Source organism: Micromesistius poutassou, assembly GCF_964030765.1.
Source record: "Micromesistius poutassou genome assembly, chromosome: 2".
In the NCBI taxonomy this organism is placed as follows: Eukaryota; Metazoa; Chordata; class Actinopteri; order Gadiformes; family Gadidae; genus Micromesistius; species Micromesistius poutassou.
In genome coordinates, this window is record NC_140272.1 from 6,926,828 (window position 1) to 6,946,455 (window position 19,628).

At 50.2% G+C, this 19,628-nt stretch overlaps 1 protein-coding gene across 1 annotated transcript; it reads right to left on the reverse strand.

Moving 5' to 3' along the window:
- Nucleotides 1-77: 77 nt before the first annotated feature.
- Nucleotides 78-19,052, reverse strand: LOC311338809 (growth/differentiation factor 11-like; the record flags this gene model as incomplete). Its single annotated transcript, XM_084464133.1, has 3 exons — nucleotides 78-458; nucleotides 2,858-3,231; nucleotides 18,635-19,052. 3 exons carry the CDS (start codon nucleotides 19,050-19,052, stop codon nucleotides 78-80), a joined length of 1,173 nt encoding a protein of 390 aa, XP_084320259.1.
- Between the last annotated feature and the right edge of the window lie 576 nt (nucleotides 19,053-19,628).

Below are 19,628 nucleotides of genomic sequence, written 5' to 3' on the forward strand. Positions count from 1 at the left end.
AAGGGTGTTTCTGCGTGGTATGATGCGATGGTGGCGGTACATGTGTGTGTCTCCCTCCTGACGGCCCCCTGGGGAGCCTAGGAGCAGCCGCACCGGTCCACCACCATGCCCGGGATCTTGCCGTGGATGATCTGCTGCTTGTCGTTGAAGTACAGCATGTTGATGGGGGACATCTTGGTGGGTGTGCAGCAGGGCCCGGCCGAGCCCCGTGGGTTGGCGTGCTGCACCAGGTGGGTGTGCGGGTACTTCTGCATGAACATGTACTCGCACTGGCCCGAGCAGTAGTTGGCCTTGTAGCGCTTGGGGGCGATGATCCAGTCCCAGCCGAAGGCCTCGAAGTCCACCGTCAGCGGGTAGCGGCAGCACCTGGACTCGGTGGAGTGCTCGTCGCAGTCTAGACCCAGGTTCCTCCGGGAGCGCTTGGTCGTCTCCAGAACCTTCACCTCCAGGAACGGCTGCTGGAATCAGGGGGCGAGGGAGGTGGGAAGAGGTGGTTATAAAACAATACTGGGGAAATTGTCTTTATCTTTGTGGCACACTGTAACATGGGTGCAAGTTCAGGCCTGCTCAGTAGTTTGAGACAGGCCTGTTCAATAGTTTGGGTCAGGTCTGTTCAGTAGTTTGGGTCAGGTCAGTTCAGTAGTTTGGGTCAGGTCTGTTCAATAGTTTGGGTCAGGTCTGTTCAGTAGTTTGGGTCAGGTCAGTTCAGTAGTTTGGGTCAGGTCTGTTCAGTAGTTTGGGTCAGGTCTGCTCAGTAGTTTGGGTCAGGCCTGCTCAGTAGTTTGAGTCAGGCCTGCTCAGTAGTTTGAGTCAGGCCTGCTCAGTAGTTTGGGTCAGGCCTGCTTTGGATCATCTTGATATGAGCAGCATTACTCCATTCTACTTTGATCAGTGGAGGCAAAGGCGGAGCACTGAAACTAGAAGAAGCATTGATGCTCTCTGTGAAGTATTATCAGCTTCCTTACTTTCCTGCTATACTGTACTACTACTGTAGCCTTTGAAAGTATCATAGGTATGTTTTGCAGAAAACATTCAGGTGATTCAGAACAGAGATGAACTGATATGTTATCTTCTCTTCCCTACATGAATATTTATCTCATAGACTAACTTATCTAACGGTATGGTAACGGTCACCGAAACAGTACACAGTATACTCTGTACGGCCCATTAGACCCAAAAGCCTTGTGGTCCCCCTGACCTGGACCTGTGACTGAGAGCCACGGTCCTCCCCCCCCCCCCCCCCCAGAGCGGATCAGCAGGGCCCCAGCACAACAGATTTTTGGGGGTTTGTTTGTGACTCATTCAGAAGAGGAAGATGAAAGCCTAGAGGGTTACAACCCATCACCCTGGGCTCGGGGGCTGATGTTTGTTTCCAAAAAGCAAAAAAAGGAAGAGAAAAACAGAGCAGAGCAGAGCTGATGGCTGAGAAGAGGGCTGGCCCGGCCGCTCCGTGCTTGTTGTGCTTGGTTTTATTTTGGTACTCATGGTACTCGTGGTGTTTGATCTCCTCTCTAAAGGATAACATCTCCCACTGCCGGGGGTCAGAGGTCAGCGGTCCGCAGGGCCCGGGCTCCACAGCTGACCTCTGCTACGTGGTGTGAGGATCTGACCCCCCTGACCGCTTTGTGAACGGTCACTACAAAGCTGACCTACATAACTAACACTGCAGTCACTGGGCTGGATGTACAGGCTGGGGGGACACGATGTAAAGATCAGATGATCTGGATCTGATGACCTCCTCTCAGTTCACATGAAGCTCAGAGTTAGGCTCCTCTAGGTGAAACACCTTATTTGGTATGATGATGACATGTAGGACAATAGGACTACATCACTATGTTTTGGTAGGACGATAGAACTACATTTAATATTGGTAGGACTATAGGACTACGTCATTATGAGGTGTTAAGTGAGCCTGCTCTGATGTCAATAAAGGATAGTCCTACTCTGTTCCTCCTCTAGACCTGGTTCACAACCATCTCAATTACGGATCATTTGAGTCATTGGTTGATTTTGGTGGGATGTTCTTGAACAACTTACAGTTCTAAAACTCATATATGGTCGGGTTGGCTTAAAATATTCAAAGATCCATACATATCCATCTTCATGTCATGTTTGCTTGTTGTTTGGTGGTTTGGTGATGGAAGGAGGGGTTGTGGATGGTGGACATGGCCTCCAGACATGGCCTTACTTAGCTGGGGTAGAATTGTATAATTGATCCTTCTGCCTCTAATCCCTCCCTACACCGTGGGCCAGTTCTGAGGTCCAGCCCAGACCTTTTCCCCTACACCCTGGGCCACGTCTGAGGTCCAGACCAGACCCTACCCCCCCCTACACCCTGGACCAGGTCTGAGGTCCAGACCAGACCCTACCCCTCCTACACCCTGGACCAGGTCTGAGGTCCGGCCCCTACCCCCCTACACCCTGGGCCAGGTCTGAGGTCCTTACCAGTCCCTCCCCCCCTACACCCTGGGCCAGGTCTGAGGTCCTTACCAGTCCCTCCCCCCCTACAACCTGGACCAGGTCTGAGGTCCTTACCAGTCCCTCCCCCCCTACAACCTGGACCAGGTCTGAGGTCCTTACCAGTCCCTCCCCCCCCTACACCCTGGGCCAGGTCTGAGGTCCTTACCAGTCCCTACCCCCCCCTACACCCTGGGCCAGGTCTGAGGTCCTTACCAGTCCCTCCCCCCCCTACACCCTGGACCAGGTCTGAGGTCCTTACCAGTCCCTCCCCCCCCTACACCCTGGGCCAGGTCTGAGGTCCTTACCAGTCCCTCCCCCCCCTACACCCTGGACCAGGTCTGAGGTCCTTACCAGTCCCTCCCCCCCCTACACCCTGGGCCAGGTCTGAGGTCCTTACCAGTCCCTCCTCGCCGGGCCTCAGCGAGGTGACGGCCAGGTCGTGTCCGCTCTCATCGAAGGCGTTGATGTCAATCCCCCAGTTGGTGTGCGGCTGCTTGAACCAGTTCTGCAGGACGTGCTTGAAGTCGATGCTCTTCCAGTGGCCCACGCGGGAGTTTAGCTCGATCTTTTGCGAGCGGATGCGGATGTGCCGGCTGCCCTGCTCCGTGACGGGCTTCAGCCGCAGGATCTGCAGGTACACGGTGGAGGTCTGCTGCAGCGGTCGCAGGTACACCCACAGCTGGGCCTTCAGCACCTTGGTGAACATCAGCTTGGGGCTGAACTTGAAGAAGCAGCAGCTGGGCTTCCCATCCACCTGGACCAGCGGCTCAGCTGCAGACACACACACACACACACAGGAAATGTGTTACTGCACTGTGCTGCACTATACAAAGCACTGATTACTGGTCAAAGGTATTACAGTTTTTACTAGAGCTGTTCTGATACCGATACCAGTATCGGAAATTTCTCAGATGATTCCTACAATGCAGTATCGGGTGTCAGCGAGAACGCAAGTCTATGCGCCAATCCAATACCATCACGTTGCTCATTTACTACACAGGCAAAGAACATCACAAACACAATACTAGATGCTGTATCTGTATGGACTCTGTATCGGCCGATACTCAAGTTCAGGAATCTAATCTGTATGGGAAGGAAAAAATGGTATCAGAACATCTCTACTTTTTGCAAATTTTTACTCCAATTCAGTGACAACGATGGATGCCTCTAAGATGTGTGAATACTCTGTTCTGTGCTGATCAATAGTTTAGCTCTTTGTCACCAAGCCTAGTATTGGTTTCATCACACTGGTTCTTCCTTGAGTCTCTCTGCTTTCGTGATTGGTCACATCTTGGTCCTTCTACCTAAAGATCTCATCACATATTGGTTCTAAAAGCATTAATGAATTTAATTATATTCATTATATTTTTCAAATTTGAAGGGTGTCTGTATTAAGATTATATCAATCTAAATAGGAATATTCTTGTTGAATAAGTAATTTGAAGATTATCTAATCCTCAAATACGATTTGAACTGATCTGAGATCTGAGTTGAACTGAGAATCGATTATTTGGAATGATTATATGTCCTTTTAATTCCGAAACCTTTTAAAAATTACCACTCAGCTCAACATCCTATTCAGATACTCTTTAATAGGTTGAAGTCAAGACAAAGAATAGTTTGCTTACAAACTATGTACAAGTCCGTAAGCAAAAACAATTCTGCTCATTTTAAATATACACATGCTCCAATTTCCACAAGGGGAATGTTTTTCAATTTTAAAGAAATACTTTTATATATCTAGTATTGTGTCTCTCCTCGACATTGTTGTGATCCTCAATCCACTTAAATCAGTGATTCCATCAGGGCCCTGCGCCTGGGAGCATTTGCATGTTCAAACAAGGTTTAGTAATGGTTACCAGTAGCCAGATGGTCACCTTTGATTCCCATGGGTCAATCACAATGAAATGCTCCAGTCCACCTTCAGATAAGCACGTCTAAACCCCAAACTGATCCTGGCAGCCCCACAGAGGAAGGACAAGTATCATTTCTGGATGAATGCATGGGCTGAAAAAAAGTGACCCACAATATCTTTATTTATTTGTGTTTCTTTGGCAGCATATGTCCAATCTGCACAGTTGTTCATTTACATAGACTTCAGTGGGAAATAACCACATCCATCTTTGGCATTCATAGATTAATTTCCATGTAAAAGCATTCATTTATGAAGGCAAATTTATTCTGCCCCTATCTGGCATAATAATGTGGCTCGGAGCACAATAGGACTTTGTGAACCCCCATTCTCACTCGCTATGTTTAATTTGTCTCCTGTTCAAAGTTGACTACATTAATAATGTTGGGATCTTTCTCCTGGTTTGTTGTTGTTGTGGTGCTGCTGTTGCTGTTGTTGTTTTAATACAAGGAACTATATGGACTAACTATATGGACCCGTCAATCATTGCCAAATCTGAGGTTGCTCAGGCAACCTGCAAATGCTTCCTGGGTCAAAAGGTCATTTGGAACCCCGGCCTAGTTAAGAAATGGGATCAGGGGTCAAAACCGTCAGCCCTTTTACATCTCCGGGATGCTGTGGGGCGGGGGCGGGGGGGGGGGGGGGCTAATAGCTAGATTGAGTTTGAAGGTCAAGGGCGATGGGAACATGTCTTCCCTCACAACAGACCCCAGAAAATAATTACAATCTGGGAGAATAGAGCCAGGCCGGCGCATTGTTTACTCTGATCCTCCCGTCTCTTACTCCTTCACTTCGGTAAAGGAGTACTTTACTTTGGTTTGTTTTTGTTTTTGTTTTGTTGTCTCCATGGCGGTGGGAGCACCTCCAGCCAATGGGAGCCTGTCCCTGAGAGCTCCACCGGGCCACAGAGAACAGCGGGCAGGCCTGGTTGACACCAAACAAGAGTTGTAATTGAATCATGGGGCAGGCCCGGAGAGAGGTATGAATCCCCTGGTGTTCGGGGAACCGTCCGTTAGCGGGCTCCAAGGAACGTTGAGCCGGGGCCAAGCGGTGACGCCTGGGCCCTTCAGCGCCATCATTAGTGAGTGTAAATTATACAGTGTCTCACGCTGGACAAACAATATGTCAATGTTCCTCCTGACGGGTTGCTGGGGTCACGGCAATTAAGGAGGCGGGCGTTGTGTTTGCTCATCAGCCACCGAACTCCAGGGCAATGATTCTGCAGTTTATGTGCAGCTACTATTTGTTGTTGTTTTTATCGGTGTGTGGGTCCCGGTGGACGGCCTTTACCAAACCCAGAACCCCCGAGACAAAGCCAGGAAGACGATCCAGCGGGAGAGGAGGAGGACTGGGATGTTGTTAAATACACACAAACAAACGTGTGTTCCTCATCACGCTCAACAAAGAGCACATTGATCGCTTTGGGAAATCAATGTGTGCATCTATAGATCTATAGATCCGGTACGTGGATGAGTGATGGGGAAACGATGGAGCGCTGAGCGCCCCCGAAGCCTAATCATGCTCCACAGCGATGGCAGTACGTTTAAAAGGAACAATGGCACCTTGTCATTAACTGACCGAAAGCACAGTGGACACTTGAACCCCACCTGAACTTGCTCTCGCTGCCCGCTGCCCGCTCTGATTAATAACAGAACTGCTCTGACCGCGAGCGAGTGGAGCCCTGCCGTGTGCACAGCTTCAGGTCCTGCTCTGCTCACTTCATCATTTGAAGTGAGCTCTTGCTCTCTCTCTCTCTCTCTCTCTCTCTCTCTCAAGGAGAAGGTGGAGGAACCCCTCCCAGAACCACCGCCCACCACCCTCTCCCCCAACCACAACCCCGTACTGCAGTGTTACATCCCGCTTGAGCAGGACCTCCACCTCATCACAAGCGCCGGCACACAGCCAATGCACGCGGCCGGTGGTTTCATCCAATGCAAACAGTCGCTGGCTTCCATCGAGCATCGTTATTGGTGCAGCTTATTTCCCTGCGGTCTAATTGCGGCGTTGATCTGCAGGTGAGGTCTGACGGAGTGCGCGGGGGGGGGGGGGCGTCCCCAGGTACCTGTGATCAGGTGAGCCCTGCCCTCCCACGCGCTGATGGAGGGGAAACATACCAGGGAGGTTCTCATCTTTAATATCCCACGTGTGTAACACGGTTTTATAACCTTTAATAACCAGGAGCGCTGAGGTTGTCCTGGAGCCGGGAGGACGGCGGAGGAAACGGGGGAAGATGTGGAAAACATCCTCTTACCGCCACCGCATGTAAACGCTGTATGAGAACAAGATGGTGGAATCTCTTCTGGTTCTCACATCAGATACGCCTAAAGGAGGGTTAATCCCACTGCTGAACAGCAGTCCTTCAAGTACACATGGTGTCATCTGGATATATTCCTCTCAGTGTATTCCAACATGTCCTGCATCATCACTATAAAGGTAGCCCTACTAACGTCAAATAAAGCCGGTACCTCAGCTAAGACCAACCCCCGTCAGGCACTCAGCTCAAACAGTTTGACCGACAGACCGGTTTGACTGAATGATAAACTTAAACCGGTGAGCTCTCAGAGTCCCGCTCGGCCGCTCAACACTAACTTTCCTCGCCACCATCTCGAGCAGCAACTCAATCTGCTCCGAACCGGTTCTCCAGGTGAGAACCCGCTCCATAAACACCGCGGCGGCGGCGGTGGCGGCGGCGGCAACCTGCTGGTCATCTATTGTCAACGCCCAGCTCTGAGAACGCGTGAGGCACAGACCTAGATAGGGATTCCATTTGCATATATATCTATATTTTTCGTTTCCTAATGGGAAATGCAAATGGGCCATTTTGTGGTTGGGGAGTGTGTCGGGGAGTCCTGGTGCTGAATAAATGTGGCTCTGGAGTATCCCCACGCACCTCGGCCTATTAATCATGGTGACACCTTCACGACCCTTCTAATAAGACAGGGGCCGCGGTGCACCCCCAAACATCCCGGCCCACCCCAGCCCCACTCCCTCTTTGTCTCCGGGCCGTCCCATGGGAGCAGGCTGGGGGGGGGGGGGGGGGCGGGGTAGGCCGGGGAGGCAGGAGGAGGCAGGAGGAGGCAGGAGGAGGCAGGACTCGGGGTTGGGGGGCGGGGTGGGGGTGAAGTTAGATCCCCCTCATTCAGGACCCCTCCCCTGGGACAACGGCAGGCCCAAAACTCCTATTAGGACTTAGCACAGTAGACCCCCCCCGGGGCAACAAAAGACACCTCCTAATGCTGCCTGTTCTATCCCAGTGAGCACACACACACACACACACACACACACTCACTCACACACACGCCCCAACCCCCCCCCCCCCCCACCGCCAGCCCTGGGAGGAAGCTTGCTCTCCTATATTGTCACTATATTTGCACATGTGAGCAATCTGTGGGAGCTGATATAATAAGTGCTGAACACGATCCATACCATCCAGCCTGGCCTCCACACAGACCTACAGGCCTGTATGGAAGCATGACTAAAACATAAAACATGCGCTCTGGGATACGCCGGGCTATATTTATGTGTGTTTGTTTATGTGCCAGCACATATTCAGGAGGTTAACGGCAAAGGGAAGGTTCTCTAGCATCAGCTTTCCCTCCTCTCTTTCCCTCCTCTGCGTTTTATCCAACCCAGAAAGGGGCTTCAGGATTTCACTTCAAAACAAACTGAATTTGGTTTTGGTTTGCCCGTATCTCAACAGATTAGCGAGGGCAGATCCGGCCTTTCACGGATCAGCCAGTGACATTGACAGAGTATGAAAATGAATATGCAATGTTAAAGAACTGCTGTCCGACTGAAGCTGTTGAATGGCTTTGCGCTGAAAGCCCCTTAAGCTTGTTCTCAACCACAGGAACCATCATTCCTTCTGTTAAATCACAACACTATGATCGCTGTAGGGAGACTTGAGACTAATGTGTTGCATACTGTTGAAATATGACAACTCTGCTGCTACCCACCGTGTGTGTAGCATTTGTACGCAACAACTGACAACAAATAGGTGCCAAGATCTGAATGGCGTTCGTAAATAATTAATAACAAGCTAATTGATGCATGCACATCAGGGATTGACCCAAAAGCATCGCAGTGCAACCGAAAAACCAGAGGTAGAACCACACTGCTCAGCTCTATACAAGATACAAACATGGGATTCATGTCCTAATATGAAACTATAACCCACAACCCAATGACCAGTGACTCATTCCATCTTGTCCTTCTCACTACTGATACATACAAGACCAAAGGCTGCAATCCAAATGCAGATGTGATGAACTTCTGCTGAAACAGATTAACCAGTAAGCTATCTGCAATGTGAACTTCACTAACTGGGAAACACAACTAGAGTAAAGAATGCTCTGTGATGACACAGACAGCCCAGGGCTTCACCCAAATGGGTATGTGAACTGAGAAGATTCTTCTCACCCTCACAGACCTGGCAAGTAGTGCCAAAGTGAAAGCAGTGGCCTGGCTTTAGGTGAGCCATTAAGACACAGCCTGACTCATTCCTAATACTCTACTTCATAAGCCATCATAACATGTACCTTGTGCTAAAATAGCTCATTATATGGTGTGGCTTTTGAGATAATCCTCTGCAAGTTTTAATACGTCTGTTATGAATAAAGGAGAATCCCGCTGCAATGACTGCAGTCTCTACTGTAAAGTTCACCCATCTGCGCCTAATAGAAAATAAAGCCATTAAAAGCATATTAGCCCCTTCCCCAGTACCTAATAGAAACAACCCATTAAAGCCACTTCCTGTGGGTTTAATGGCGGCCCCTGATTTGCCACCATTTAAAGCAGCTTTTTAATGAGACGGTTTTTATGAGACAAGTAACCAGCCATGACTTGACCTCTGATATTATGTACTTCCTCCATTGTGCCCAAATCAGGAGTACATTTTGTGCATAACAAAAGACAATTGTGTTCGCAAGACAAAAAACAAAACAACAAACTCCTGATCCAGCAGGACTTGTTGTGCCCGCGGTGGAGCTGAGGAATCCGCAGGAACAAAACAGCTGCCAGGTGCAGGTCTGCGTGCGATAGCAGTAATGAGCAGGGCTAGGGTGACACGCTGGTATCTGATGTGGCACCAGCAGCCCTCCCCACGGTGCGCTGCTTCCAGGGGGCCTGTCCCTGACTCAGCCCCTCGGTACCACCCGCCAGCAGGACTTGGACCAAGGACTTGGCCTCTGAGCCTCTGAGTCGGCCCGATTCTGGCTCTGAGGACCGACCTGTGTGTTTGTCTTGTGTTCTTGTGTCTGTTTGTTTTGAACTGAAACCCTGTTTTTGCCAAAATGTCGTATTTTTTAAAAAGACACACAGACCGTTCTAAGGAGACACGACAATTAGCCTGATTCAGCGATACGCCACAATGTCAGAGCAACACTGTGTGATTGGCAGTGCCCACTACAGCCTCGCTGGTGAGTGGTCGTCTAAAAAGCACCAAAACACTCTCAAGCCGCATGCCGCTGTGGGGCATGGAGTACTGGTGCCTCCGGAGGGGCTGGACATCCTCTTGCACATGTCACTTTATTTTATTACTCTGGATTAACCCTGGATTCTTTGCCCAATACATACAAACAATAACTATCCACACACAAACATGTTGATGTTGCTCTGCTGAATTGCACTCAATGTCAGAAGTATTCTTGATATTTCTTATTCATTGTGCGTGCAGCCGTGCACACACACACACACACACACACACCTGCAAGTACGTACGCCCACACACACACACACACGCACACACATGCACACACAGCGTAAGTGTATCAAAGCTGTGCTGTGCTGCGAGTCTGTGTGCTCGTGTTCCTCTGTGCGCTATAAAGCCGTAGTGAACCGTTCAACCCCACAGGATCCGTCCCAGAAAGCGGGCTCAGGTTCCTCTGATCTAGATCACACATGTTAGGGGTCTGAACACAAGTCTGTTCTGTTCTCTCCACAAGCGATCAACACACCTAGGGAGGGTCTGCACTCGCTCTCTTCAAACTAACTAATGGGCCTCAGTCATTCCCAAAGTGTTCTGCATAAATCAAAGTTTGGCTTGGTCCCTGAAGAACATTTAGACCTTGTGCGATGTGCTTCCCCTAATGAGCTTCCTGGGGTTACTGAGGTACGAGGCGGAGGGAAAATGCAACCACAGGTGATTTATACGGCAGAGTGCAGATCCCATCTCTATAGAAAAGACAGCTAATTAAATTTTCATGTGGATAATCAGTAGGTTATCCCCCCGTTAACTGTGCATCTTCACAGAGCACAGCCCGGGGGAACCATATTATGAACCATAAACCTGCATTATGAACCTGTATGAACCTGCATTATGAACCCTAAACCTGCATTATGAACCTGTATGAACCTGCATTATGAACCTGCATTATGATCCCTAAACCTGCATTATGAACCATAAACCTGCATTATGAACCATAAACCTGCATTATGAACCTGTATGAACCTGCATTATGAACCATAAACCTGCATTATGAACCATAAACTTGCATTATGAACCTGTATGAACCTGCATTATGAACCATAAACCTGCATTATGAACCTGCATTATGAACCATAAACCTGCATTATGAACCTGTATGAACCTGCATTATGAACCTGTATTATGAACCTGTATGAACCTGTATTATGAACCATAAACCTGCATTATAAACTTACATTATGAACCATGAACCTGCATTATGAACCATAAACCTGCATTATGAACCCTAAACCTGCATTATGAACCTGTATGAACCTGCATTATGAACCATAAACCTGCATTATGAACCATAAAACTGCATTATGAACCATAAACCTGCATTAAGAACCATAAACCTGCATTATGAACCTGTATGAACCTGCATTATGAACCATAAACCTGCATTATGAACCATAAAACTGCATTATGAACCTGTATGAACCTGCATTATGAACCATAAACCTGCATTATGAACCATAAACCTGCATTATGAACCTGTATGAACCTGCATTATGAACCATAAACCTGCATTATGAACCTGTATGAACCTGTATTATGCCAATGCTGCATTTTCTATGCTTATATAATGGACTCTAACACAGGCACACACACACAACAACACAGGCACACACGCGCACAGAAGCACACCAGGCACACACACACACACAGCTCACTCGTGTTCCTACACAGGGCTTAATTACTGCTGTGAAGTAATTATGTCTTTTATTAGTGAAACATAACATCTGTTTCGGGTCTTTTTTAATTGTGGCTATAAAACCTCTTAATGATTTCTGCCCCTTTAGGACAGGACTGCATCTCTCGCTACTCCCTGTGGACCCACAGTCATTCCCCTACAACTAGCCCTACACCACCACCACCTCCACCACCACCACCACCACCACCTTCACAACCACCACCTCCACCACATCCCCACCTCCACCACCACCACCATCACTCCCTCCACCACCACCACCACTACCACCACCTCCACCACATCCCCACCACCACCACCACCATCACTCCCTCCACCACCACCACCACTACCACCACCTCCACCACATCCCCACCACCATTACCACCATCACTCCCTCCACATCCACAACCACCATCCCTCCTACAAGCACCAGCACCACCCCCACATCACCTCGACCACCACCAGCACCACCTCCACCACCACCCCCACCCCCTCCTCCTCCACCCCCCCCCTCCTCCCCTCCGCTCCCCTCCCCTCCGCTCTAGCCTCCAGCCCGGCCGGCTCCGGCCCCACATTGAGGGACCGGAGCCCCAGCACGCCGTCTTCCTTGCCTTCTGAATAATGCCTCGTTTGGGGGCTGACACAAGCAGCCTACTGTACTGTCTCTGTGCCTCCCTGCCTCCCTTCAGGAGGAGCTTGTGAGAGGCCGTGAGAGAGGCTGTATGAGCGGCCGTATGAGAGGCCGTGTGAGAGAACGTATGAGGCTGAGAGGCTGTATGAGAGGCTGTGTGAGAGGCCGTATGAGAGGCTGTGTGAGGCTGTATGAGAGGCCGTGAGAGGCTGTATGAGAGGCCGTGTGAGGCTATATGAGAGGCCGTATGAGAGGCCTTGTGAGGCTGTATGAGAGGCCATGTGAGAGGCCTTGTGAGGCTGTATGAGAGGCCATGTGAGAGGCCGTATGAGAGGCCTTGTGAGGCCATGTGAGAGGCCGTGTGAGAGGCCTTGTGAGGCCGTGTGAGAGGCTGTGTGAGAGGCCTTATGAGGCCGTATGAGAGGCTGTGTGAGAGGCCGCATGAGAGGCTGTGAGAGGCCGTGTGTCACTGTAGTCTGGGTTCTGTTTTGGTACAGTGTAGATTAAAAAAAAAAGTCACAAGAATGAAATATTCCCCAAATTCCTTGAATTGAAAAAGCAAGATGGCGGCGGTGAGGTCCGGAGCGTGGGAACAGGGGAGGGGGGGAGGAGTGAGATTCCTGAGTCCAGGGGACATTTTGCTGCCTTATTAATAGACTTTGGTGCCTTTGAAATTTTATTAGCCATAAAGTTGACAGCGTGTTGTGCATTTTCCTCAGTCCCTCGGAACAAACGCGCCAAGTTTTTCACCCCTTTAAAAACAACCAACACAGGCTGATTGTCCAAACAAATGATCACAGGACCCGCCCCCCTCCGCCCCCCCCTCGGTGAATTCCCACAACTCCTACAAGCCGACGGACTGAAGGAACAGGTGCTGTCGTCAAACAGACCTCCGTGGAATGAATCAATCTGTAAAAACCTCACATAGTCATCGACTTTCAGCAAACACTAACAAGTGGTTGGAAGGCAGGGGCGCTGTGTGTCCTTTCAGCACTCTGCGTCGGCTTTTATGGTTCCTGCACCTCAGGAAATGAGCCTTTTATAGGGTCAGCACTATAAAGCCTGGTTTGGGTGGGAGTGGTTAGTGGATGACTCGGCATGTGTGTGTGTGTGTGTGTGTGTGTGTGTGTGTGTGTGTGTGTGTGTGTGTGTGTGTGTGTGTGTGCGTGTGTTTGTGTGCATTTGTATGTGTGTTTGTGTGTGTGTGTGTGTGTGTGTGTGTGTGTGTGTGTGTGTGTACATGCTTGTGTGTGTGTGTGTGTGTGTGTGTTTGTGTGCACGCTCGCACGCAACCACACGTGTGTGTGTGTGTGTGTGTGTGTGTGGGGGGGGGGGGTAAGTGTTCAAGTTACTACCGGTCCGCCATGCCGCTGAAGAAAGAGCCGGGAGGTTAATAGTCTCACCTAGATGTGAACTCGCTGACCCTTTGTGTCAATAGGAGAACTCTGCTGCCGAGTGCCTCTGTTTGTGTGTGTGTGGCTCCATTCTTCTGTGTGTGTGTGTGTGTGTGTGTGTGTGTGTGCACGTATTTGTGTAATAGTTTGCATTTATGCCTGCTGAGACGGCAGGATTACATAACAATAGCGGCATAGTTGTCAACAAATAAACATGAAGGAGTTTTGATCCCTGATACACTGCAGATAATATGCTGAGGAATATCTATCTCCTCCCGTGTGCTGTAGCCCCCTAAAGGAGCATGTCACATTCTGGGGTCTCTCCATCACCTACGGGCCGCCGGAGATCCATGCTGGCAGGGCCTGTGAGTCAGTGCTGCTCTCTGCTGGAGTCTTTCTTCCTGGGCGATTCATAACTCATCTGAACAACACATGTAATATCAAAACACAAACATAATCTCTTCCATTTCCGAATCGTGATGGTGGCATCATTCAAAGTTTCAGCATAGTAATAGTCGGTCTTCAAGACAGAATGTGTGTTGGTGCGTGTATGTGAGTGTGGTATACTATACTATGCATACATAGATACATACATATATACATACGTACATACACAGATCTGTACATTATACACATATGTACATACATAAGCACACACATACATACATACATACATACACACATAAAAACATACATACAAACATGCATATGTACATACGTACGTTCATACACTCCCACTCACACACAGGCGATGGTACAAAGTGTACAAACTGCACAGCTAATCAGCAAACTGCCGGCAAATTGCACATTTCCCCTGCATGAGGAGAGCAGCGAACCCACTTGACTTTGCAACACATTGTATGTGTTGGGTGTTGGGGGGGTGTCTTAGTACATAAAGTGCCGCAATATGATATAAATAGCTCCACTTTTCCATGAGATTTCATAGTAATTAGAGAGCAGAACGTACGCATGGACCCTGTCAACCCACTGCAGCGCTCACGAAGCCTGGGTGAATACTAAGGAGACGCTGGCATGGGGCCAGCTCCCCACGTACCGCCTGAACCCACAGCACCATCAAACATCAGCATCAAGCACCACCTTCACACCGCACCATCACACCGCACCATCATCAAACACCAGCATCAAGCACCACCTTCACACCGCACCATCACACCGCACCATCATCAAACACCAGCATCAAGCACCACCTTCACACCGCACCATCACACACCACCATCACACACCACCCTCAGACACCACCATCAAACAGCACCAAACACCACACCACCAAACACCAGCATCAAGCACTACCTTCACACCGCACCATCACACACCACCATCATCAAACACTACCTTCAAACTGCACCATCAAACCGCACCCTCAGACACCACCATCACACACCACCATCAAACACCACCCTCAGACACCACCATCAAACATCACCATCATACAGCACCTTCACACCACACCATCACACACCACCCTCAAACACCACCCTCAAACACCAGCATCAAACATCAGCATCAAACACCACTATCAGACACCACCATGAGACACCATCATCAAACACCACGGATTGCACGCCATGGGGATGGAAGAGGGGGAGATATAGGGAGCGGGAGAGAGAGAGATAGGGATATGGAGAGAGAGAGATGGGTAGAGGGAGAGAGAGAGAGATAGGGAGAGGGATAAAGAGAGAGTGAGATAGGTAGAAGGAGAGAGAGAGATAGAGAGAGGAATAGAGAAATAGGTAGAGGGAGATAGAGAGATATGAGAGAGAGAGAGAGAGAGATAGGGAGAGGAATAGAGATATAGGTAGAGGGAGAGAGAAGGATATAGCGAGAGGGAGAGGGATAGAGAGAGATAGGGAGAGGGAGAATATATAAAGGGAGAGGGAGAAGAGGTTAAGATAGAGGGAGAGGGAGATATAGGTAGAGAGAGATATAGGAAGAGGGAGAGGGAGAAAGGGAGGGAGCAAAAGAGGGGGAGAGAGGGAGGCTGTAGCGGCTCTATGACTCTGTAGATCACTGAGACTCCACAGCCAAGAGAGAGATGCACTCTTCCTCTTTCCTCCATTCTCCTCCTCATCCTCACCAGGGAAGAGAGGGAGGAAGACAGCAGGAGCTCTGTGTGTGTGTCTTAGTATGTGCGTGTGTTTGTGTCTTAATTAAGTACGTGTGTCTTAGAACGGATACATGTGTGTGTGTGTGTGTGTGTGTGTGTGTGTGTGTGTGTGTGTGTGTGTGGGTGTGTGTGTTAAGAAGTTCATGCGTTGCGTCTCTTAGTATGAATATGTGTGTGTTTGTGTGTGTGTGTGTTTCTATGTGTTAATAAGTGCATGTGTTGCGTTTCCTAGAACGAGTATGTGTATGTGTGTACCTGTGTGTTTGTGTGTGTGTGTGTGTGTGTGTGTGTGTGTGTGTGTGTGTGTGTGTGTGTGTGTGTGTGTGTGTGTGTGTGTGTGTGTGTGTGTGTTTATCTGTATCTCAGGGGTTACAACAGGGACTTAAACCAGGTAACATGTGATGGTGCCTAATGGAGGCTGAGCACTTTGACAACACATTACTTTTCTCATAATTCTCATAGACGCGATGTGATTGGTTGTCAGGAGCCGTCACCATCTGCAGTGAGGGGTTGGGGAAGTGATGGAAGCTAAGAGGGAGAGTAGTGTGTGTGTGTGTGTGTGTGTGTGTGTGTGTGTGTGTGTGTGTGTGTTTGTATGTACGTGTGTGTATGTGTTTGTGCATGCATGTGTGTGTGCATACGTGTGCACATGGGAGAGAGAGAGAGAGAAAGAGAGAGAGAGAATGAAAAAGAGAGCAATGGTGGGGGGCTGGAAGCTGTTATGTGTGTGTGTGTGTGTGTGTGTGTGTGTGTGTGTGTGTGTGTGTGTGTGTGTGTGTGTGTGTGTGTGTGTGTGTGTGTGTGTGTGTGTGTGTGTGTGCATGCATGCATGCGTGCGTGCGTGCGTGCGTGCGTGCGTGTGTGTGTGTGTGTGTGTGTGCATGCGTGTGTGTGCGTGCGTGCGTGCGTGTGAGAGGCCTGTGAATCATTCTAATTTATCCTTCCTCATATGGACAGGTGCAGAGGGAGGAGTAGGACAACCCAAAGCAGAAGGATGACATTAGCTTAATGAACTAAACGCCCGCGCCGTCAACTGCTCTTAAACAGTGCTTATGTTTTAATGGAATCTGCAGAGATCCAGTATATCTATCTATCTATCTATCTATCTATCTATCTATCTATATATATATATATATATATATATATATATATATAACTTACGAATACTAAGAATTAGATATACAGTACATAGAATCCATGCCATATTCCTATGAAATGGAAACATTATGATCCATCCATTCTTAACTCCATGGACCAACGCGTTGGTCAACATCCTAACTTCATCACCGCGTCTCTGCACTTCACGTCGTCATCAATACAGAACGAGGAACACGTGAATAAAGCGGATAAAGCTCTAACGTCCAGGACCGGTCACGGTGCGTCATATTTTGCACTCAATTCGAATTAAAAGCAGAAAAGTTCATTCTGATCCGCATGATCACGCATCGAGAAACCACGAGCATCGAACCCGCACACGCACATCTCCCCCTCGAGAGGAAACCAGATTATTTGGAGGCGATTTAATGCGCCTTGTGCGGAATATATTATGTGTGTAAATGTTGTTGGAGAGGTCACACACTCCCCTCGACCCGGAGTGCTCTCCTCTTTGTGTCCCCGTGGAGAAGAAACGAGCCTCGCTATAAACTTCGCATTTAAAAGGCAAGTGCGGCCGGGGGGGCGGGGGGGTGGGGGCCGCGAACAATGGCAGCTTTTTGGACACACTTTTTCTCACTGCGATGAACAGCAGGGAGTCCGGTAGAGCCCCTTATAAAAGAGCGATAGAGCACAGCTGCCAGGGTTCAACAGCAATTTTGTGAGATGTCTTTGAGAGCTGCGCAGTGTGCGTGTGTGCGTGTGTGTGTGTGTGTGTGTGTGTGTGTGCGTCAAGCCGAATCACACGACAAGGGAAGGCGCATGATTGCGGTAATTAAAGCGCTCGGTGACGTGGTAACCTACTGGATCCCTACTGGATCCACTGGATCCAGCCTACTGGATCCAGTGCCAGATTTTCTCTATCGATGGCGGGCTTTCTGACGTCCTCCTTCTTGCTCTCCAGGTCACAATATGACACAAACAGCGCAAGTGAATCTAAAACTCCAAACTCAGGAGAGCCTTCAGAGGTTCAGAACAGAACACGTCCCTTTGAGCATGAGGACACAAGGACATGAGGACAAGAGGACAAGAGGACATCAGGACATCAGGACATGGGCTCCAATGAAGTTACATCTGGACTTCTGAGGACTTTGCATGAATGTTTGGTTGGTGACAAGTCAAGACCGAGAACCCAGAACTGTAAACCAGAACCCTGACAGAGAGACCTCAGAGGTCCTCACCCACATCAGGTCCAGGGGGGACTCGTCTTCAGTCCACAGACCCCATCATACTATCTGTTATTGATTTATCAAGTTCAAACGGGATCCATAGATTGACAGGCGTGGCCAGCAGCTGACATAAAGCTGGTTCAGACTCCAGATGTCTCCAGCCCGGGGAGAGACCCGGGTTCACCCCTCCACAAAAGGACCCCGGTTCACCCCTCCACAAGCAGACCCGGGTTCACCCCACTACAAGAGGTCCCGGGTTCACCCCTCCACAAGCAGACCAGGGTTCACCCCTCTACAAGCAGGACCCGGGTTCACCCCTCCACAAGCAGGACCCGGGTTCACCCCTCCACAAGCAGGACCCGGGTTCACCCCTCCACAAGCAGGATCCGGGTTCACCCCTCCAACAGCAGACCAGGGTTCACCCCACCACAAGCAGGACCCGGGTTCACCCCTCCAACAGCAGACCCAGGTTCACCCCTCCACAAGCAGACCCGGGTTCACCCCTCCACAAGGGTTCACCCCTCCACAAGAGGACCCAGGTTCACCCCTCCACAAGCAGCGACCGCCGGTGGTTCCCGGTGACAAGTACCCTGCGTCCTCCCTCATTCACCTTCCCATCACTGGGTCTACTCACGCTCCGAGGCCATGGTGATGACGGACTCCGTGGTGGCGTGGTACTCGTCCTCCTCCATGAACTCGTCCTGGGACGACGCGTCGCCCTGGAAGTCGTGGTGGTCCAGCAGCTGCTGGAGCGGCGGCGCCTTGGGCAGCAGCTGGTTCACCACCTCGCGGCTGATGTTGGGTGCGTGCTTCAGCCGCAGCTTGCTGAGGATCTGCGACTTGATGGTCTCCAGCCGCAACACTTTGCTTTGTTCCCGCCACACGCACGCGGAACACTCGTGGGAGCCCGCGTCCTCGTCCAGCAGTGACAGCCCGGGGTCCGTGGGCGCCTCGCCGGCCGGCAGCAGCGGGAGATGGGGCGGGTCGCTGCCGGACAGTCCCGGGGAGAGCAGCACAGTCAGGCACAGGAGGAGGGTGGAGGAGCTCGGCATGACGATCCGCTCGGTGCCCGCGATGCAACTTTACGCGGCGGGGGTGTCGTGCTGTCCTCGCGAGCCTTCTGGGTCTCCGCTAGACCGGCCTCAAGACGAGCATTCGGGGAAGAGGAGGAGGAGGAGGAGGAGGAGGAGGAGGAGGATGAGGAGCTGGTCCCAGCCGGTCGCCCTGCCCGGACTGCGCGGCGCTTTCGGCGACAAATGAACACGAAAAGAAAAGTGCGTTTCAGCCTTCAGCGCGTCAAGGCAGTTCAGAGGGAAAGTGGGAGATAAGTGTTCCTCGTGGACGTGTACCCCGCGCACATGTACTGGTTGTTGTGGTTCCCGGTTCAACACCAGTGAGTCCACGGAGGTGTGAGTGTTCAGAATTGAGAAATGTGCAAGTGCGGTCAATAAGGGCGCTTTATATATCTGCACTGCCCGCTGTCGTCATCCGTCTCCATTGGCTAAGATTGCAACAAAAGGCTTTTAGGTCTGTCACCAAATCCAGAGGGATGGAGCGATGGAAGGTGAAGCCTCTAGGACTGATCCTACCGTGTGGACCCGGGATTAAAACCCGAGACGGGGGACTGG